Source organism: Lytechinus pictus, chromosome 5 (genome assembly GCF_037042905.1).
Source record: "Lytechinus pictus isolate F3 Inbred chromosome 5, Lp3.0, whole genome shotgun sequence".
In the NCBI taxonomy this organism is placed as follows: domain Eukaryota; kingdom Metazoa; phylum Echinodermata; class Echinoidea; order Temnopleuroida; family Toxopneustidae; genus Lytechinus; species Lytechinus pictus.
The window spans coordinates 18139752-18163766 of NC_087249.1; the positions used below are offsets into that span (position 1 = coordinate 18139752).

At 36.9% G+C, this 24015-nt stretch overlaps 1 protein-coding gene across 1 annotated transcript in view; it reads left to right on the forward strand.

The window, feature by feature from the left end:
• Nucleotides 1–24015, forward strand: part of LOC129261707 (fibrillin-2-like) — an 82386-nt gene that overhangs the window by 4849 nt on the left and 53522 nt on the right. Inside the window, exons 2-13 of the mRNA XM_064099941.1 lie at nt 3621–3703; nt 4701–4802; nt 6566–6664; nt 7835–7930; nt 10598–10798; nt 11978–12103; nt 12957–13097; nt 14465–14650; nt 15502–15795; nt 16854–16976; nt 18808–18933; nt 22437–22562. Coding sequence (XP_063956011.1) covers nt 3621–3703; nt 4701–4802; nt 6566–6664; nt 7835–7930; nt 10598–10798; nt 11978–12103; nt 12957–13097; nt 14465–14650; nt 15502–15795; nt 16854–16976; nt 18808–18933; nt 22437–22562 — 1703 coding nt within the window. The remainder of the gene's footprint in view (nt 1–3620; nt 3704–4700; nt 4803–6565; nt 6665–7834; nt 7931–10597; nt 10799–11977; nt 12104–12956; nt 13098–14464; nt 14651–15501; nt 15796–16853; nt 16977–18807; nt 18934–22436; nt 22563–24015) is intronic.

Consider the following 24015-nt stretch of genomic DNA (forward strand, 5'->3'; position numbering starts at 1 on the left):
AAACCCTGCGCATCTGCAAAGATCTCTGGGAATCTTCTTCTTCCGTTGAGTACAGTCCTCTTTACAGAGTATAGTCGTACTTGAATCGCGGGGGAACCGCCGCAAAACTAGTATTAAAAGGCGAGTCCACCATAACAAAAAGTTGATTTGAATAAAAATAAGAAAAATCGAACAAGCGTAACACTGAACATTTCATCAAAATCGGATGCAAAATAAGCAAGTTATTGCATTTTTTTAAAACCGCTTCATTTTACAAAACAGATATGCACATCCTGGTCGGTATGCAAATAAGGGGACTAATGACGCCACTCACTATTTCTTTTAAATGAAATATGGTATAATCTATTTTTCTCCTCGTTGTTATGTAAAATATTTATTTTCATTCCTCCCTGAAGATGTGGATTTACCGATGTTTTAACATTTTATCAGGCAAGTTGGTCCTTTATCGTGAAATCTGTCAAAAATTGAAATATTGTATAATTCAAACCAAAGAAAGCGAACAAAATAATGGGTGAGGGTCTGAGGGACATCATTGATTCATGGATTATCTCATTTTCATGTTACTAATTTGTGCATATAAAATAATAGAAACTTCAAAATGTTATAGGTTTCTTATTTTACATCCGAATAATGAATTTCTCTTTTTGTTTGATTTCTTCTCTATTGAATCAAAATAATCAGCCCTTTTTTCTGGGCTGGACTTGACTTTAATATTTCCTACTAAAATGGTCTGGTGATGAGATCGTGTTCAAACTGCTGTTCTTTTATTTTGATAACAGATCGTGGCGTTTCGGCAATTCGCCGTGCTCCGCCCGTGAGTGATTCCGTATTGAAACACTGTTCATCCAACAAGAACCCCAAGTGAATGACAGTATCTTTGTTCGTACCGCAAGGAGCCGTGTTATCACCTTGTCACTTCTACCACCTTCAAAGCAGTAGCTTCATGAAGTGGCGAACAACTGACCCTTAATTATTTTCTCATGATTCAGATTATGTCCATCAAGACCGTGTAACGTTCTTTCCGATGTAAAAAAGAGACTATTTTGCTAACGTAATTCCAACTCGCAAAGAAAAAGAGAGAGCGAGAATGTGTTTAGAAAGAAAAAAGTAGAAACTGCCCCCCCCCCCCGTTGCTGACATTTTCGACATACCAGGATAGAATGTCAAGCAAATCCCAAAGATCATCAAAGCTATTTCCGATCTATCAACAGATTCATGAGTGGAGGACCCGTAAGAGGTTAGCCAGCAAGAAATCGGAGAGCATTCTGTATTTCCACAAAATAAATTTATAAAAAAATAATAGCTTTTTTGAGAACTCCTCAACTGCTGATCGTTTTTTGTATGTATCCACTTTTTCCGCTCTAAGAAATATATTTGATTTGTTTGTTGCGTCAGTCCGTCAGTTGGTATTTCTGTCCCCTCTTTTTAAAGGGATAATCCCGGCTGAGGATATTTATATCTCAATAAATAGAGTAAAATTCACAGAGAAAATGCTGATAATTTGATCAAAAAAGGATGACAAATAAAAAAGTTATTGAATTTTAAAGATTTGCATTATTCTGGTGAAACAGTTTGAGGCATGTCTTCATGAATATTCAATGAGCAAACTGATGATGTCATATCCCCACTTGTTCTTTTGTATTTTATTATATCAAATTAGGTTTTTTCATTTTTTTTACCAAGAACTAAAACATATGTATGAAAAAAAAAATTGCATATGTATGAAAAAATGAAACAATTATGATTTCATGTAATCACATAAGAAAAAGGAAAGAGGGGATCTGACATCATCAGCCCACCTAATGAATATTCATGATGACGTGCATAATATTATAACTGATTAAAAAATATATACATGGTTTTTGTCTCACCTGCATAGCAGAGTGAGACTATAGGCGCCGCTTTTCCGACGGCGGCGGCGGCGTCAACACCAAATCTTAACCGAAGGTTAAGTTTTTGAAATGACAGCATAACTTAGAAAGGATATGGACCTAGTTCATGAAGCTTGGCCATAAGGTTGATCAAGTATTACTGAACATCCTGCATGAGTTTCACGTCACATGACCAAGGTCAAAGGTCATTTATGGTCAATGAACTTTGGCCAAATTGGGGGTATCTGTTGAATTACCATCATAACTTTGAAAGTTTATGGATCTGATTCATGAAACTTGGACATAATAGTAATCAAGTATCACTGAACATCCTGTGCAAGTTTCAGGTCACATGATTAAGGTCAACGGTCATTTAGTGTCAATGAACTTTGGCCAAATTGGGGGTATTTGTTGAATTACCATCATAACTTTGAAAGTATATTGGTCTTGTTCATAAAACTTGGACATGACCAAGGTCAAAGGTCAATGAACTTTGGCCGTAATGGGGGTATCTGTTGAATTACCATCATAACTTTGAAAGTTTATGGATCTGACTCATGAAACTTGGACATAAGAGTAATCAAGTATCACTGAACATCCTTGCGAGTTTCAGGTCACATGACCAAGGTCAAAGGTCAATGGATATTGGCCATGTTGGGGGTATTTGTTGAATTACCATCATAACTCTGTAAGTATATTGGTCTAGTTTATAAAACTTGGACATAAGAGTCATCAAGTATCACTGAACATCTCATACGAGTTTCAGCTCACATGACCAAAGTCAAAGGTCATTTAAGGTCATTGAACTTTGGCCATTTTAGAGGTAATTATTAGATTGCTGTCATAACTTTCAAAGTTTATAGATATAGTGTATAAAATGTGGATATAGGGGTAATCAAGTATCACTGACAAGTTTTAGGTCACATGATCAAGGTCCAATGTCAATGAACGTACAGTATTGTATCATTATATGAATGGTGTTTTTTGTGAATAATTAGTTAAATGGTGTTTTTCAAAGTCAGCACTGCTGCTATATTGAATCGCGTGATGCAGGTGAGACCGCCAGAGGCATTCCACTTGTTTTTCAATAACTTCATTATTTGTTAATCGATTTTGATGAAATTTTCGGCATTTTACTCTGAATTCTACTCTATTTATTTTATTATGAATATCTTCAGCCCGGAGTATCCTTTTAATGGATGAACGAAAGGAAAGGGTTGATCTAAGCCTATTTATACTCTGGACAACAATCTCATTATTAAGGGTTATTTGAGTAATTTTGTAATTAGTGCATTGTGTGGAATTCGTCTTTTATTAATATCGGTGGCGTATATAATGAGCCCCAAAATGAGTCGTAATTATGTAGGCCCATGATGGGTCATCATTTGTAAAAAGTTGCGAGTGAGTGAGAAAAAAAGCCTTTTTAAAAGTGATAACCTATATTGCAGATATTTTTGCATAATGTATTACATTTTAATATTTATGTTAGGTCTCCTGTTTCTTTCCCCTTTTTCTCCTCTTCTCTCTTTTTTTTCTTGATCGTAGAACATTTTGGGGTTGATTACCCCAAGTCTCATAAGTCATATAGGGCATATCTATAATACTTCTTCCTTTTTGTTGTTTATGGTTTTGTTTTTATTAATAAGAAATTAAATAATTATAAAATAAGCTCAGCTTACTTGTCATAAATCTAAACGAACATTATTTAAACATGTAATTATTCAATCATATTCAATTTTTTTATTGCAGCCCAAATGTGTGTGGTATGAGATTCTATTCGTATTGTTGTCCCGGATGGCGTCTTCATCCGAGAACAAAACAGTGTGTGGTCCGTAAGTAATACTTTTCGTTCATTCCTCATACGATTTTTAATTAATTCTTTCTTTAAAAAATGAATAAATTTTGGTATATACAGCGGTTATTCGGTGACGAATAATATACCAATGATATTATACTGGAATCATATTCTGCTTTTCTAAATTACAGATATCATTATATTTTGCCTACATCCATTTGTTTCTCTTAGGATTAATCAACATCTTCAATATTTCGTTTGATATCCTCAGCGTTTTAATTTTTTACACTGTTAGAAAATGTATCCTTAAAATAAAAGAAGTTCCTGCACCAGAGTCTCGAGAACACCTGTAATCTTACCAGATTGCGTAATCTTACAGAAAATTGGTATTTGGTGTATGGAATCTTACAAATTTCCATAATAAAACACCCTTTTCCCCTTTTTAAACAGACCTGTTCTGTTAAATTGCAGAAAAATTCCTGTTTTATGAATTTACAGAATGATTCTGTTATTGTTTTCTGCAAAATCCTCTCTTTTTTCTGTAAAATCAGGTTTTTTTTAACAGTGTAGTTTAACCATCGATTAGTGAATCTTTTTCATGAAAAGCATCTCACATAGACTTTCAAAGAATTTTATGTGATGGTCATATTTTAGTTTCTGATTTGTACGATTCTAGATATAATCATATTTTATTCAATAAACTACTTTAACCTGTATGACTATGAAGAGAGTTGGAATTCGCATTGCAATATTTCGGTCGAAGTATAATAGGCCATTTTTATTTTGTTACTATGGGGGTAAAGTCCGGGAGCATTTCATCAACAGTTTTCGTCTGACAAGTAGATCTTACAACTCAAGCATGCTTGATTTTGATTGGCTGAGAAGCCCAGTTCTTATGGTAACTGTCGATAAAACGTCCAAAGTGTTCTTTCGTGAAACGCTCCTCTGGGGACTGGGGTACGTAGCTGAAACCTAAAACTAGAATTATTTCATTGACTTTATCAATCGAAACTTGAATTCTCTTTGATTTGTAGCTATTTGCAATCGTCCGTGTGGGTCGGGTTACTGTCAGCGTCCAAACTCGTGCTCGTGTCCCGGTGGACAGATCTCAGTCAGTGGATGTGATGGGTACACAGGTAAGCAAAAGAACTGCCCCGGACCCCGGGGAACACCCCACCCTTTCCATTCGTTTGGGGATTTACCTCGTCTAAAGATTTTATTTTAGATATTTACTTCCTTTCGTAGCGACGATTTCAATTTTTCTATCGGCCTTTATTATGTTATTACTCAGTCATCGAGATCTGCGCCTCTCCCCGCACAGATTAGTTATGAATACACCCCCCCCCCCTTCCCAATAAAGAAAGATCCTCTGAAAATGTGACACCGCGCGAGCTGAGGGTGCCCCAAAGGGTGCCCCACCCCCCCCCCCCCCCCGGCCCTGTGATCGATTCAGTAATCGATAGTTTTCCGATGGACGATGGTGCTGTCTGCTGCAACGCGTGACAATGAATTCTACATTATTTTTCCTTGAAAACGGTCGCATTCTGGTTCGTATTTTCATAAGTTTTGTTCATTTCCTTTTACTGATCTCCTCATCTTGGAAATATCATCTACTTTGAAACTCTTCATTCATTGACATTGGGCCGCTGAAACAAAATTCATGCCGTGTAATGTTGTTGTCGCACGCGCCCACTCATTGGATCAAGCTAGCTGTTATATCATCTACAGGGTTGTAATAAAACCTTGACCTTCAAAACGACCATTCACCAATGGCAATGAAAAGGAAAAAGGAGGAGAAGAGGAGAGGTAGAGGAAAGCGGGGATGAAGAAGGGGGTGGGGAGTTCTCCCTCGGAGTCCCTGTTGCCAACACGACAGTGTTGGCTTTGAGACAGAATGCTTATTTTAATAAGAAAAAAAAAGAAGGAACATAATGTTAACATGGTTAGTGCTATTGCATATTCAGTGAAAATCCTTTAAAGGTTGAGTAAAGAGTACTAAAGAGTTTTTTAAATTTTGATCATGTGACATCACATGCAAGCAGCTCCCTCATTTATCAAGTTATAGGCCTAACGTTAGATCTAACTTTTAGCCCGTAAATTTTAGGTCTAGACTAGAGTCTAGTCTCTAGATCAATAGTACCTACTATTAATGCCATAAAATGCAATTTTCTCAGAAAAATTGAATACTGTTTTCTACTTGTGCATGTATTATAGTCAGACACATCATTCTATTTTAAGTAAAATATATTCAGCTATCATGAACCGTTGAAAAAAGGACATTTGTGGAATTTATATTAGGCATACCATGCCTTATGGGACAGCTGCTCATGTGACATCACAAATTCAAAATTTAGAAAATTGATAATTCTCTTATTTTATGGAGTTTTGTCAAACATTCCACAATATTTTTTTTCTCTAATTTCTCTATTTATATTGAAATGCCTTTATCGTCAGGGTGACCTTAACCTTGCACCAAAACAATTTTGTAACAGATACTGGACCAGGAGACAGAAGATGCCTAACAACATGAAAAGGATGATGATATATATCAGGCATTTTTTTCAGGGGCTACTTTTCCCCACTCATCCTACGAACGAGGTTATAAGTTTCCCAACTGATTGCCTAAATCTGAACATTGGTAAATTGCAGTGATTCAGGAAATAGGGAAGCTCTTAATATTTTCCAGGGCTCTTTTTAAAGTTTTACGAGGGCAAAATCTCCCTGGGCCCCCATGCAATTTTCCCCCTGTAATATCCCCTGTAATATATGCACAGAACTGGAAGCCTGATTGTTGGACTTCACAGCAGTGACACAGCATTCTACCTGATTCTTAGTTGAAACAAGGTAAACCATATAGCAATAAAACGTGATGCATTCTTTTCTTTTTTAATCATTTTAGGTGGAAACCCATGTACAGTACAGTGTTTGAATGGAGGCTCTTGTCAAGGGAACTCCTGCAACTGTCCTAATGGATTCTCAGGAACTAATTGTGGCACGCGTAAGTTCTGTACATTTGTTATATCATGGACCTAGTAGGTCCATGGTTATATGTAGCAGTTTTCCCTATCATAGCTAACCAATACGTAAGTGTCGGGGGGGGGGGAGGCAGTTACCTTTAAAGGAGAATGAAACTCTTGGAGCAAGTTAGCTTTTGTGAAAGCAGAAAAATCAAAGAATAAGATCAACAAAGGTTTGAGTAAAATAGGACTAGCAATAGAAGAGTTATGAGCATTTGAATGTCGAGATCACTAATGCTATGGAGATCCTCCCATTGGCAATGCGACCAAGATCTATGATGTCACCGATGAACAACTCTCCCCTTTTGGACACTGAAAATATACCCCAAAACATCTCTTTTTGCTCATTCTAATCATATGACAAACGATTCATCAATGATAATAATGTTGTGAAACCTCTGTACTTGTCCTCTCATAAAGAGAACACCTCACCTTGTGATAGACTCTATAAAAGTGAGAATATAAGTGAAATAAGTACTAAAGTAATGAGGGAGTTGTACGTGTGTGACATCACAGATCTTTGTCGCATTGCCAATGGGAGGAACTACATGGCATTAGTGATCTCAATATTCAAATGCTCATAACTTTCTTATTATTCATTCAATCTTCCTCAAACTTTCAGCAATATGTTTCTTTGATTTTTCTCTTTGATATGGATTCAGCTAGTTTCAAGGGTTTCATTCTCCTTTAAGTACCTGACCTATTGAATGTTTTCTATAAAACAAAAATTGTAATGATTTCTATCACACGGATTCTGACAAGCAGACAGTTCATGAACATTAATTTTAAAAAAATGTATTAAAGTATTCAAGAATAAGTGCAATTATAAACAGAATTGTAAGTGAAATATTACTTGAAAAACAATCCAAGTTTAACCCCCCCCCCCCCCTCCTAAAAAATTAAGGAGTGTTTTATTTTTGGAATCCTTGTTGAAGCGTCATTCAATGGTTCAACAAAGCTCAGCAAGGGTTACTTTCATTAAAAAAAAAAGGAGTTAACTTTCGGTCAAGTCTTGTTCAATGCAGATTATGATATTTTGGTCTTGTTTCCCAAGTACACGGAGGGCTATTGATTACAGGAAACTATTAAGAGTGCTAGTGGGTATATCCTTCACTTGTCTGTTACCTGTCTTTGTTATTGTTATGTCTCAGCCTTGTGCAATCCACCCTGCCAGAATGGGGGTGAGTGCAGTGGAGGAAACAGGTGCTCGTGCCCTCCCGGTTTTGGTGGGAGTCAATGCCAGACAGGTAAGAAATTACAACCTTTTGTCTTAAAAGTAAAATGCTTCTTTATATTGGTGTTAAAGTTTTAAATTATGAGAAAGAACATTGAATTTTAATGTGGTTTTAGCTCATAATCTAATACAAATTAAATTTTCTGGAGCTTTATTAGTTAAAGACTTGATTATTGTTTTTGTCCAAAATTGCAGCAATGCATCATCTGGCCAATGTATGATTCGGTTGTAGTGATATTTTAATGATACAATAGCAGTGGTAACTATTCATTTATGAATCCTTGGGATAAACAAAAAACGCACTAAAGTTTACTAGTATGCCGTTAGTTACAAGCACGATGATCCCATGTATAAAGTTTATGGGAATAGAAGAATGCATTAATTAATGTATTTTTTACAAGAGACTGTAAAGATTATGTCCATACCTGCAAGGACAAAATATAATATGAAAATTGAAAGCTATCCTGCTATAAATATTCTGATGATGAGGCACTATACATCAAGGTTTGTTTATGCTCTAGTTCTAGTTTAATAAATTTGGCCAGTAGCCTTGTTTCTGTCCAGCTACTGTATGTAGGCCTAGGTCTCTGTACTGATTTGTGCGTGCATAGTATGTTATTGTCAGAAGCCTAAGTAAGTAGGGTTGTACTGTGGATGGATACAGATGAACATAATTTCATTAGGAAGTGTCATCAATATTGTAACCATAACAGCACTCAACCTTTAAATTTATTTCCTCCAACTTTGAAAGACAACTTCAGGAAATTGAATTCAAGCATTAATTGATTAGCATTGGCATGAAAGTTTATTTTTTGAAATTGAAAAAAAAGAGTGGTTAAGCAATCCCTACATTGTACGTCCATTTTGAAAAAAAAATGGAAATGATTTAGATTCGCCATTCTCAACAGCACACATCGGATTCTACACGTTTACCTTCTTTTATTGTTTTTCGATATATTTCCGCCCGTATGAATGACTCTCCACCAATTGTTTCCTATGAGTGTCCGTCCTTTCTGCAGTAAGCATCACAATTATTTCTTTAATGGCTATTCCATATACTCTACGTTTCTGAATAGCTTTCAAACTTTCTGGGGAATCAGTTGGTAAAAAGCAGTAACAAAATGGGATACTGAGTGACAGTCACCTTGCCCCTGTGCCCCTACCAACTAAATCAATTTGTGTTGAATACCCTTGTGGTAGGAATGTTCACATATCTACAGTAGTTCCTCTTTTGGAGGTTAAGATGGTTTTTCACACTGGCAGTAGTTTTTATTCACTTTGGTCTACAAGCAGTTGGCCTACTTCTTTCTTCTCAAATGGACATGGTTTAATACCACATTGGCTAAACCCATTTGGCCTAATTGCTGTTTGGTCTACACTACACTTTGTCTGATACATTTACAGTCTAATTCTGGTTCTAATGCTAGTCTTGCTAGATGTGTGATTTCTGTATTATCTATTAATTATCTTTGCACTTTCTCTGATTCCAATTTGATTAAATGAGAAATTAGACGAATTAGGTGTAGACCAAGTGGCAATTTACCCTGGTACTGGTAGTAGATTCAAACTTACATAATTATGTAGGTCTAGATTGAAAAGTTAAACGTGTAAAGCATAGGTTTCTGAACTTTAATATATGTCTATAGTATAACTCCATGATTGAAGTCAATTTCTTGTGATACTTTTACATCTATCTCACTGGTAATTGATATTGATGTTGTTAGGATTTGAAATTATCCAGCTAATCTAAATATGAGAAACAAAGGTTTTACTGAACCCCCCCCCCTATTTCCTTCTTGAAAATGTGTAGTTTAAAATACAGCAATCCATGTGATAGTAACTAGTATAAACATCTCGTGCCAGAGGCAAAATCTTTGTACATGCTACCATAGTACTTTGTTAATGTGAACATGATTCCTGAGTAAGACATCCACTGGTTTCCCCATAAAATACTCAATGCGAGTTTTAATGTGATGTTATTATCCAAATGCACAGCTGTTTACTGCATCCATCTACTCTAAAGGGGGAATGGACAAGTGTAACAGAGTTGGCTTTGATCCTATAGTTGTGAGGATCTCTGTGAGGTTTGCACAATATATAGGCCTATGCCTATCCCTCAAGGGTTTCAACAAAGGCTACCCTCACAGGGTGATTAATGAATGAGAGCCGTGTTGTAACCTTGTGCCCCTTTCCTTCAATTTTCTTGTCAAATTCCATGGGACTTGGTATTAGATCACAATGTTTTTATATATTGTGATCTCCTCCCTCTGCTCTCGCTTTCTTTCTTTCTCTCTGCCATATTCCTTGTCTTTATTGAGCTTTCTTTTTGTATAAATTTTTCCTATTTTAAACGATATCACTCTCTTTCTCCTTGAAAATATATTCAAGTTACATGTAGTCAGCCTTTATTAAAGAAAGTACCCAATGATCAAACAGTGTTCCTTTGTGTATTAATGAAGCACATTTTGACTTATTGTAAAAACAATATCTGCATAACTTCCAACACAGTCATATATGCACATATGGGGCATGCATGACCATGTGATGTTCTGGAGGATGTGTACCTGCACTGTGCATTGATGCTTGTACCAAAATACATGCTTGGGATTGCATTTAGAGAAGTTCTCTAGCAACTCTACAGGCTTGCTATCATTATCCTTTTCTCTTTCTTTTTTGCTAGACTACAGGACAGGCGTGTGCTACCTCCAATCACCAAGGAACGGCGTCTGCAGAGACGGAGTGGAAGGACTGCACTGTACCAAAGCATTGTGTTGTGCTACCATTGGACAGGGATGGGGAGACCAGTGTGAACACTGTGATACCTTTGATAATCCATGCGACAGGGGATATATTCTCAATGGAAGGTCTGGCCAGTGCAAAGGTGGGTAAAATTAATTGTAAAGCATCTGACTATTAATTTTCAATTGTTTTAATGGGTATTTTCACACCTACAGGTACACGTAAGTATTCGCCTTTAGATGACCATTTGCTGTCTGGATTCAGAGGTTTATTACAGGAATTTTATTTGGTCGTGATTCACAAAGTAATTGATTTGGCAATCATGCCCCGGAATTCAGATTTAATGTAAGATTGATACCCCCAATCCCCCTCTTAATTATGAAGACTGACAATGTAATTTGCGTTGAATCATGCAATCTGTTGTATCTCTTATTTTCATTTAGCCAATTAAATTGCAAGATTTAGTTGGCTTAATATAACAGCTTTTAAGTTGTCCTTAATAGCAAACTTCAAATTATGAAACCAGGGGGCAGCTTCATAATGCTGTTCGTAAGATAAGAGCAACTTTAAAAACGACTGGTGAACCTTCCTTTCGCACTAAACCATCGCCAATGAATATACCATTTACCACTCAAGAAAGGATCACCAGTCGTTCTTTAAGTCGCTCTTAACTTACGAACAGCTTTATGAAACACCCACCAGGGGGTATTTTGCAAAGATTTACGTGTGATTCAGAGTCGCATTTAAATTTCATTTGCATGTACAGTTTATAATGCATCACCGCATTGGTCCGATCATACATACTGAACACGACAAGAACACACTTGGCGAAACGTTGAGTTTGGGTGGACCTTTTCAGGACCAACAATTACCCAAGAAAGATACATGGTGTACCGTGAAACCTACTACACATCATTCATACAGTGGACGTGCACTACTGCGTATCCATCAATCAGGGTCCCGTAACACAAAGGTTAGCGATTGATTGTACGCTTGGTTTTCACGATTGATTGTACATTGTAGTCAATGCAATCAATCATAGAAAAATGTTCTACGATCATTGCTAAGTTTTGTGTTACGGGCCCCAGCTTATGTGTTTGATAATATGTGTGTGTTGGCATTGAACCATGACTCTAAAAAGTCAGAATTAAATCTTTGTGAAACACCCTCCCAGGTCCTCTAAAGAGTTTATGGGGATTCACAAAATCGCTATTGAAATGAGCAGCTTGTAGCAAATGATATCTCTCAATGTAAGAATGAGTGTGTTATCTCATTAAATTGGATTACCCCCTGAGTTTCTCCTCCAATTTTCATCCTCTAGATGCTGATGAATGCTTGATGATCCCAGGTTTGTGTGAGGGAGGTCAATGCACTAATACCCCAGGATCATATGCTTGCCAGTGTCCTCCGGGCTTTGAACTGAGTATGACTACCCTAGCGTGTGTTGGTAAGTTATCAGCTATTTCCTGATCTCGCTGTCTTGCAAGTCTCTTTAGGTATAGGAGAATACTCATAAAAGCACCTTATGAGCATCACAGTAGAATGTATCTGTCCAGTTGGCCATGATAAATTGTAGCTTTGTCCATCAAGCGTAAGGTACTATTGTTCTGCTTTTTGCTATTTTTTTTTTCAAGTTCATAACTTCGATCAGTACTAAGAATGTGCATGTACATGTAGAGGTTGTCTTTCCTCAGCTTCATTTTAGAAAACATATAGCAACATCCAAATCGTCTCACATGCGATAGCTTGTCCTATTACTTGAGTAAGGAGGATGATCTGATCTGATTTGGGGGTTAGGTCACAGAGTTCTTTTTTTTTAAGTTGAGAAATAGGTATGTAATATATTCTAGATTTGGCAGTGATGTTACTTTGTACTGTCAAGATTCCACCTAGTTCACATTTAGGGGTGTATATATCCATTCCCAATGAATGATTTCTCCTTATAGAAACATAAAGTGATGAATCCTCAAAATATTAAGAAAAAATTTTATACCCAAATTACCTATTCAGGTAATGAAAATCTTTATCCATGAAGCCACCTATCTGACAACTGATCTACAATACTTACCCTCTCAGTACCCGGCCTTGAAAACTCCATTGATTTACTGCACATCTACATAGCTATGGTCATGAGAGGGTTAAAGCTTGACAACTTATCTACAATACTTACCCTCTTAGTACCCAGCCTTGCAAACTCCATTGATTTACTGCACATCTACATAGCTATGGTCATGAGAGGGTTAAAGCTTGATCTGTTTTAGCCAGCATATTGATGCTTGCCCCTCTTTTTTTATTGAAAGACATTGATGAATGTCAGACAGGTTACTTGTGTCAGAATGGAAGATGTATAAACACGCAAGGAAGTTTCAGATGTGATTGTAATCCGGGTTACTTCTTGAGTCAAGATGGCCGCCACTGCACAGATATTGGCATACCACGCAGTAAGTATTATCTATTATCATTATAATGTAATTTCTGTTTCATTACACTCTCTTTCACTCTTGTTATTTTTGCATGAGGTTTCGTAACAGGAACTCCCGTGCCACCTGAAATCAAGAGTTGGCTGTGGGTATAAGCTACCTCGAATGCTGCTTCCCTGTCATTCCTCTTTCATTCTTCCCCTCCTCCTCTTCTTTTTATCCCATTATATATAATGATAAGATTTGTTTCATTACAACTCTGTCATTCCATAAAAAATTTATTGGTGGGTCTTTCCATGAAATTGGGCCACAAATTTTGACATTTCAGCATAAATCAAAACTAATCATACTATACATTTATTGTTTGTAGGCTCAGATTACCTTTGCATACATGTAGTTTCAAAAGAAAATTTTAAAATTGTCACGGCGTCCATATAGCATTGGAAATGTCACATATGGTGGACACCGATTAGCATAGTGACAATTTTGAAATTTTCTTTTGAAAGTAGAGCTATATGCAAAGGAAATCTGAGGCAATTTTCTACCTGACTTAACAAAAAATAAATGTGCAACAATTGTTGGTCAACCTAATTGCAATAATTTACTTTAAAAGGTGGTTAAATGGAGGCCTTGTGTAGAGGAGACTCACCATCTTTGCACTGCAAGAACCCACTGCATAAAAGTAGCGGGAGACCCCGGTGCTGTGGTCCACCTTCACTACCTCAATCAGTTATATCGGGAGGAGAGAACTGCAGGTCACCATGTGCCTGTAACAGCATCATTCTCTGTTTTGCTCAATAACTTCATTGAAAATGAGTCTAAATAGCCCAAAATTTTCAGTAAAATGTATGCCTTTAATACAAATGTAAAGCCTACAAACAAATAAATATATAGTACAATCAGTCTTGAGTTATGCTGCAATGACACAATTCATGCCCCAACTTCATGGAAAGAACCTGGTACATAACAATATGTCTCATTCTTCTCTTTCCCTTCTTTTTTATTTATTATTTTGATAATCATGTGATCAGTTTCTTTATAGCCCCTGTCACTCCTGAATAGTTTTTGTTATTGTTACCTGAACATAAGGCTCCTTCTGATTGCCCTCCTCTTCTTCTCTTTTCCATCTTGTGATTTTTTTTTCTTTACAGCCCCCGTCACTCCTGAAGAAATTGGCTATTGTTACATGAGGTTCCGTAACAGGAATTTGCATACCACATGTAACAGTCATTCTTATTCTCCTCTTCTCTTTGATATTATTGTTATAATTATATATGATCTGTTTCTTAATAGCCCTTCACTACCGAAGAAATTTGTTGTTGTTACATAAGTCTCCTTTTCATTCTCCTCTTCTTCTCTTTTCATCTTGTGATTTTTTTTTTTTACAGCCCCTGTCACTCCTGAAGAAACCGGCTATTGTTACATGAGGGTCCGTAGCAGGAACTCACGTACCACATGCAGTCAGGAGTTGGCCGTGCGTATGAGCTTCCTAGAATGCTGTTGCTCCGTGGACTACGCTCAGGGATGGGGATTGTCCAGGAGTGATTGCAGCCCCTGCCGAACACAGAACGAAGGTGAGAATAGTCATGCATCGATGGATGAATGACCAATACGGCAATTAGTCAATGATCTGTGCTGCGTTTAAACAGGAATCCCACTGTGAATAAACTAAGGCTCGAATTCACAAAGGTGGTGTTGAATCCATGGTTAATGCAGATTTCCTGTATAGAGTATGCTTAATTTAGCGCGTATCGGGCGCGTGTATAAAAAATGTCCAATGCTGATGCTCGCGTTTCAAAAGCGTGCATCATCATTGGACATTTTTTGTATGTGTGGTAAAATAAGCGTTATTTATACAGGAAATCTGCAGAAACCATGGACTCAGCCGTGGGTTTTCAAAACCACCTTTGTGAAATCCGGCCAAAGTGTCTTTTCGTGGTTGCTTTCCCACCTTCTCCATTATTCTGTCTATGAAATGTGAGCATTGGTAATGGAAAACGACTTGCAGGATTTGTGCGGAAAGACGCAGCTCTGACTTCCGACAGATTGTCTAAGATGACAAATTCAGATATTTCAGAAATAGAAAGACATGTATGTTACCAAAGAATCAATGCATGAAAGTAAAAATCCTCGTACTATTCTTTTGTTAGATTTGTTAGAATGTATACATGTACATCACATTTTATGTACTCCAGGCAAAAAATTATTTTTTTGTATTTTGGGGGGCTTCTTTTCATGATCTACTGCATAAATCTGCAACACTGGGAAAACTTTATTTTGCTGTGAATGGGGATTTTCCAGGGCTCTTTTTGAGCATCTTGGGGGGGGGGGGAAGCAAATTTGAGGCCCCATGTAGTTTTTCCTCGATGTACCCTTTACCAATTTCAGGCTGATAAGTTGTACCCCTGTATTTGTCTTATTTCAGAACTTCACCGGAGACTGTGTGAAGGTTTTGAACCTACCACGTCTCTGCCAAGGAGAACGCCCAATAAGCAAACCAGGACCGACAGGCCTGATCCAACAGAAGATCCTGGGGTGGTTACTCTTAGCCCTCCCACTGTCACCCCTCCACGCAAGGTCACACCCCGCCCTGAAGGAATATGTGCCATGGTGCCTAACATTTGCAGAAACGGTCTGTGCGTGTCCTTGGGGGGAGTCATGGAATATCGTTGTGATTGTTTTGAAGGGTATGAGAATGCTGGCAGGTATACTTGCCAAGGTGAGTAAAGACTTGTTCTTGTTTTTTGTAGTTCTATTATAGTCTTCGCTTCAACATGATGTACTGAAATATTTTTTTATACCCCGTATTATGGTATTACGCTCGGTGTCCGTCCGTCCATTAACTTTTCCTTGTAAACGCGATAATTTCATTTTGAATTAACCTAGGCTCATATAATTTAGTGTGTATGATACTAGCATAGATCCCAGGAAGCCTATCGATTTTGAGGTCAAAAGGTCAAAGGTCAAGGTTACAGTGACATATTTTCATCTTACCCTTCTGCAGTCCTTGTAAACGCGATAACTTCAGTTTAGCTTAACCTAGACTCATATAATTTGGTGTGTATGATACTAGCATGGATCCCAGGAAGCCTATTGATTTTGAGGTCAAAAGGTCAAAGGTCAAGATCACAGTGACATGTTTTCATCTTACCCTTCTGAAGTACTTGTTAACGCGATAACTTTATTTGAACTTAACCTAGGCTCATATAAATTGGTGTGTATGATACTAGCATAGATCTCAGCAATTCTGTTGATTTTGAGGTCAGAAGGTTAAAGGTGAAGTCGCCACCTTCCACTGTTCTTGCTTGACCAATAACTCAATTTTCCATGTTACAGGTGGCGTTTTATGTGTTCGCCTTAGCGACACTCTGGTTTATGCATAGAGTGAGTTTGGATCTGGACAGAAATCAGGATAACACTCAATGTCATTTGAATGTCATTCCCCTAGACTTTGGGATACAAGGACTTGTTGCCTCAGCAACATGATGGTTTTTTTTATAATAATAATAATAATAATAATAATAATAGGCATTTTTATAGCATTCAAATATATATAATCACACATTCCAGAATCATTTCATTAATTTAAGTCAGTAGGTTTTTTTTTGTTCATCCCTCAAAATGTTGTATAGATATATATCAAGACAATTTTTATGTGTCTTAAATGAGAAGATAAAAAAAATGCATTACATTGAATTGAATATCTGTATTTCATTCATACACCGTACAGTGAGCTGACAATAGATTGCATATTATTCCATTTGTTGTTACCTCTAGATATCAACGAGTGTCGAGACAGGTCACTCTGTAGGTATGGTACATGTGAGAACACGGACGGCAGCTTCCGCTGTGATTGCCCAAGTGGATACAAGTTGACTCTCGATCAGAGGTCGTGTGAAGGTAAGTCGTGATAACATCATTGCGCTTCAAAGGGGGGTGCTGCAAGGAACTATTTGAAATCGATTGCAGATTTATGCTGCAATGTTACGACTGATAGGTCACTTTCATCTGTAGCAAATCAGTGCAAATCAGTTTACATTCCTTGTTCCAATTAGCAGATCAACAATCAATTGCATATTTGCTTTTTTTTGCAAGACCTAAAGTATGTTTGATTTCAGGATCCAAATATAGATTTGCAATTGATCAAAAGTTTCTTGTAGAGCCCCTTAAGTCTTTAACCTCTTTGGCCTGTATTCTGAACTTACATTAAACCCTGGTTCATAGTTGTGGTTTAACTACGGAGAGCCAATTGGGGCACAAATCCCTAACAGTACACATCCAATTTATTAACTCATTTGACACTCAAATTGTCCATAATTGTCTGGAAATGATAACTGAAGTATTTTTCTTTATTATGAAAGCAACAGGAAACAAAATAGTAAACATAAGAGATAAACGATAAAAACAGAATTTGTGAATTTGTAGGCTCCCCATAATTTTAGAACGTGGTCTAAGTTAAACCTGACTTCATAATACGGGCCCTTGACAGAGCTTCCAAGTCTCCCGGATCCTGCGGGAGAATACTGGATTTCGATCCAATCTCCCGTTCTCCCGACCCCATGCCAAAATCTCCCGGATAAATGTGATTTTTAGCTGTTAAATTGTAAAATTCATACAAACGACTGTTTTACGAGTCTAGCATGTTCAACTCCCTTTACATCCACGTGGAAACTCCTTATCACATTTTCATTTTACCCAGTTACTTTTACCAGTTTTTGTATAATCGTACATTGATTTCCAATGTAAATGAAGATAATTTTACCGAACGACTGGTGAATTAGTCTAACAAGCAATTTTTTTTTTCTGGTTCTGCAATGTGCGTGATGGAAACACTTCAGCGGCACTCCATGCACATGCCCCCCGGCGCGGCACTGCCTGGTATCCGGCAGACCGCGCCGCGGCAGGAGGCAATGCGAGCGCGAGAAGGGAAGTCCGATGCATTTTTCGGAAGCTTGTGTGCGCTTTATTCGAGCTGAAACTGTGGATCAACGATGGGTTACTATTATAATTACACCCAGACTTTTAGGAATATTTTTATTGACAATCCTGAAGAACAGAAGCAAAGTGGAGATTTTTTTGCCTTCTTTTACTTGGGTTGATCGGATTCGAACATTTTCTCTTTCGTGAGTGAGCTAGCCTGGCGCTGGCTGGCTGTGCGTGCCTTGCTACAACAGGCAATTTTCACAGGAATCCCTCGGCCCTCAGAGACTTTAAACAGGCCGCATATAAGTCTTTACAGGGCCAGGCAAGCTCATCTTCCACTACTGCAGCCCTTTCCCCCTCTTGACAATAAAGGTATTTTCATGTTGAATGCATTATTTTATGAATCATTTTATGTTCTACTGTATTGCCTGAAGCTTGAACTTATATTTTTTAGTCAATGACAATTCATGAAATCTGTCTAATGTGCATTTAATCTATGTGCCAAAAGTTTTGATGGTTTAGACAGCTGTCGGATACTATCAAATGTTGTTTCTTAATGCGTTTTGCTACCCAAAACTCCCGTCCGTGGGACATTTCGCCGCGCGCTCCCTCACAAAATCATACCTCCGCGAAATCTTCTGGATTCTATCATCCCAATGTTGGCAGCTCTGCCTTGAGTTCATATTTACTCACACTTGATTTGGATATATTTCTATTGACTTCATTTTCACTGGAAGTATTTAAGTTTGTATTTATGAATTAAAGGTTCTGATGGATTTCCCTTTCTCTCTCTCTCTCTCTCTAACAGATGTTGATGAATGTCGCACCAATCCTAATGTATGTCACCATGGGACATGTATGAATATCATCGGCTCTCACACATGCGATTGCTTTGAAGGCTATCAAAAATCGATAGACGGACGTTACTGCATTGGTAAGTGTACATAGAATATTCTTCTTTTTTTTTTTTTGAAGGCTGTCAAAAATCAGGAGGTGGACGTTACTGCATTGGTCAGTGCACATAGAACATTCTTTTTTTTCTTTCTTTCTTAATTCACGAAGATATGAAAGAACCTGTATTATTCTTTATATTGAGTGCATATTCAAATCATACAATTTAACATGTTTTATTCAAAAATAAAACACGAACTCTTAATGATGCCTTGTTCATGAAATAATTTGTTTTCAATCGCTATTTCTCATCACTTTGTTTTTAACAACATATATCTTTCACACTCAAAATACCTCTCTCTCTCTTTGACCTTCAAGGAGATCAACATTTTTGTTACCATTATTATTCATTTGATATGAAAGCAAGAGATTAAATGGATATTATTCACTGAGAAAATTCTAGTTCGTAGTTAATCATTTAGTCAAATTTGCTTTAGCCATATCTTGTTTTCCTTGAATAGTATTCTAAAGACTATTCTAAAATTTATTATAGGGACCTGTACATAAAGATCATCTATTCATTGTGCACAATGATCTTCATTGTAAAATTTTGTGATACAAAGTATTGATAGCGCAACGGCGATGTGTAGTGGAATTTTTTATGCCGGTAAATTGCCAATTTGTCCACTGTCAACTCGTCCACTCAACAAATGGTCTACCTGCAGTTAGTCTAATGCCATTCAGTCCATCAACATTTTGTCTAAAACCAATTGGTCCAATAACCATTTGGTCCAATCATCACTTTGCTTAATCACCAGTTTGTCTATGACCATTTTGTCTCATAACCAGTTGGTTTAATATTCTTTGTATTCTTATCAAGTTTGCACAATTAACACTTCAATTAATTTACTAAATGGTATATGGACTGCATGACTATTGGACCAACTGGTTATTAGACGAAATGATGATTGGACGAAATGGCAATTAGACCATGTGGATATTGGATGAAATGATGATAGACCAAATGATAGTAGACAAAGTGGCAATTGGGCGAATTGGTATTGGACCAAATGAAAATAAACCTTTATGCCAATACTCAACCTCAATATCATTAGAAATATTTTTGACAGTAACTGTAAACTGTATTCACCTTTCAATTTTCATTTTCCTTTTAATAAATACAATTTAGGTAATGGGGAAACTGGAATAAAAGCTTACAAATACATGACTCTTCACTTGCTCACTTTTACTATCCCCTTCAAAATATATGTCAGTAACTTTAGTTATTCTCAAAATATTGGCTACTTGAAAGTAATTAATACATTAATTCTGTCAATACCAGTATCACTATAAGCAAGAATCAGAACTGTAATAGCAAGTTATGGTAGTCCCTATTTTATAATACTCCCTGTTTTCTTGTCAATCTTGTGAATGGAATAGATGTTGACCCAAAATTTCCTTGATCTTGTTAGTTAACCCATGTGGTGGGGGAGTAGAATTTGTAAATAGAAAAATAGGGGAAATCCCCCAGTGGGTTTGACTGTGACCTTAATATAGTAAGGTCAATTCTACCGAGAGCGATCTAGGAGGTATACACTTACTCACTGACATGTGTACATACCTGCTGGGTGCAAATCAAAATAGGAAATGTCTGTTATATTGACCTACATATGACTTGGCGAGATAAGGAACTGCAATGCCCTTTCTTATATCATATTCATTTGTGTCATGATTTGGGGTTATAATGTCTTAAACATACCAATTTTGTGATGTTTAATTTGATTTTCTAAAATGTTATGTGTGTTACTGTGTTTATGTTTACCTGACTTTGCATAATTTCTAATCCTCCATGAAGGTGTTACCTACATGTAGTTTATTATAACTGAATAAAGTCAGTATTAAAGGAAAAACCTTGATCTGTTTACGATGTAAAGATTAAAGTAAGAAGTAGAACTAATTCTATGCCATATTTCATCATTTTGACAGGCTATTTTGAAGTCCTACATGTAGTTCACCACAATTTTTTTTTTTACTTTGTTATTCAAATGAATATTCAATCATCATCCATCTGGAGTAAGGGTCATATTTATGATTTTTTTTTTTAATGTACCGTAGTTTAGTTTGACACCATTTCGTTCCTGTAAAGGCACTCTAATCTGACTTCTTGCAATCAGATTTTCCTTTAAATTGTTTCCTTTTTTTTCCATGAGGACAATATTCATGTACTTATGTCAGGAGGGAAATCATGTTGCGAGAACATTTGTTTCATTATTGGCAGACAAGGCACCTGTTGGATGCCCTCCTTAATTCAAAGGCCAATCCAGTTGCCTTCCACCTGACCCCCTGGTCAATTGTTTGATCTTTATCTTCATTCGTGTGACCTCAGGGGTCTCAACCTAAAATGAGAAACACATTTTAATGTGAGATGCTATTTCTGCAGTTTGTCCCGTCTGATGGATCTGTCACAGAAAGGGGGTGAAATCTGGAATTGAAATGAGATTTTTCTGAGTCGACAACAGGTGGTTTCAAACCGCCTAGATCACCAGAATCCCCGTTAAATTACGAGAACTTTCTCAGTCTAAAAAAATACCTGTTAATTATTTTTGCATTCACACCGCCCCGAAACATAAATGTACCCTCTGGGATAAGTTCCTGAAGTTGCGAGCATGTGCAGTATGTTCTGATAAGCAAGCAAGGCGCAAGATTCAAAATCGTGCTAGCTCAGCAGCCACCCACGGCGCCCGCACCCAACTACACGCTGGGCTAAAAGTTCCCGTAATTTGCCTTCACCCTGCCAAAATACCTGCAACCTTGAAAAATCCCCACGAAAGTTCCTTGTAATTTTGGCAAGTACCTACTATTTAGCAGGGTTTTTTTTCGGGAAGATTACACATATTTTGCTTTCACACTGGAACTGACGAACTTTGAGGCGGTGTGAAACCACCTAATGTTTTCAGTTATGAGAAGAAGATCAGAGGAGCATTTCATGAAACAAATTTTCACTGACAATTGTTGTAAGCTACTGAAATCCTTGCCTCTGATTGGCTTAGAACAAAGTAGTCAGTGAAAATCACAGACAAGATTCTTCTTCGAAATGCTCCCCATCTTGTTTGCATTCATGTTTTTGTTTGTTTGTTGTTTTTTGCTGCAGATTTTTCCTTTGTTTCTGTAATTTATTATTGATTATGTTGTTTTCTTGCTATTTCCCTTTTCATTCATTCATTTCCACATAAAATCTTTTACTTTTTTAAATGTTTATTGTTCATGTTTACCTTGACCTCTAACTTTGAATTAATTTGTGCCTTTTAGGTTCTATATTTTTCTTCATTCTCTACATGTATAGAGGATGGTTTATATTTTTTTTTTTTGGGGGGGTGTTCACTTCTAGGGGGTTTCATTCCTCATTATTTGCTATAAAAAGTAAGCATTATCAATGGTTAGTAGATAAAATTTAGTACGAATAAGGCCTACATGTTGGCAATTTTGAATATTTCTAAAGCAAGAGTGAAATTTATACCTTTTTCTCTTATGTCTGCTGTCATCCAGATATCGATGAATGCACATTGGGCACTCATAGGTGTAGGAACGCTGATTGTGATAATCTTCCTGGTACTTATGAATGCATCTGTACAGAAGGCTATGAAGCTATTGGATCATCAGGAGTCTGTATTGGTGAGTGTAAATAGGATATCGACATATGATTGTAGTAGTGATGAATACAAAGTTTTAAAGGGAAAATTCAGCATGTAATTGATATGAATAAACTTTAAAGGTTAAGGTCAGCCCAGCAAAAGTTTGGTTTGATTGAAAAGAGAAAATAAAAAAAAAATCAATTTTTTTAGAAAATGAAGAAATTTATGACATTTAAAAATATCACTAATTTTTCCAATAGAATTATGCGCAACACTGTGATATACAAAGGAGATAGTCGATGATGCCACTCACTCTATTCATTTTGTCTTTTGTTGTTAGAATTATACAATATTTCATTTTTGTCTCGCCTGCATAGCAGAGCGAGACTATAGGTGCCGCTTTTCCGACGGCGGCGGCGACGACGGCGTCATCAACAATGAAATCTTAACCAAGGTTAAGTTTTTGAAATGTCATCATAACTTAGAAAGTATATGGACCTAGTTCATGAAACTTGGACTTAAGGGTAATTAAGTATTACTAAACATCCTGCCTGGGTTTCAGGTCACATGACTAAGGTCATTTAGGGTCAATGAACTTAGACCATGTTGGGGGAATCAATATCGAAATCTTAACCAAGGTTAAGTTTTTGAAATGTCGTCATAACTTCAAAGTATATGGACCTAGTTTATAAAGCTTAGACATAAGGGTAATAGTGTATCACTGAATATCCTGCCTGAGTTTCACGTCACATGATTAAGGCCAAAGGTCACTTAGGGTCAACAAACTTTGGCCATGTTGGGGTTATTTGAGGAATTGTCATCATAACTTTAAAAGTTTATGGATCTAGTTCATGAAGCTTAAACATAAGAGCAACCATGTATCCCTGAATATCATGTGCAAGTTTCAGGTCACATGACCAAGGTCAAAGGTCACTTAGGGTCAACGAACATTGGCCATATGGGGGTATTTGAGGAATTGTCATCATAACTTTGATATTTTATGGTCTAGTTCATGAAACTTGGACATGAGAGCAATCAAGTATCCTTGAACATCCTGTGCTACTATCAGGTCACATGACCAAGGTCAAAGGTCATTTAGGGTCAACAAACTTTGGTAACGTTGGGGGTATTTGTGGAATTGTCATCATAACTTTAAAAGTCTATGGATTTAATGTAGTTCGTTAAACTTGGACATACGAGCAGCAATGTATCCCTGAATACCCTGTGTGTGTTTCTGCAACATGGCCAAGGTCAAAGGTCATTTAAAGGTCAATGAACTCTGGCCATGTTGGGAGTATGTGTTGAATTGGCATCATAACTTAGGAAGTTTATGGTACTTGCTCATGAAATATCGACATAAGGGTAATCAAGTATGAAGGATAATTTTGCACAATCCTTAGGTCACATTATCATGGTCAAAGATCATTTCGGGTCAATGGACATAATATTTTATTATCTTATTAATGTTTTCTTCTGTGAATAATTATTCATTA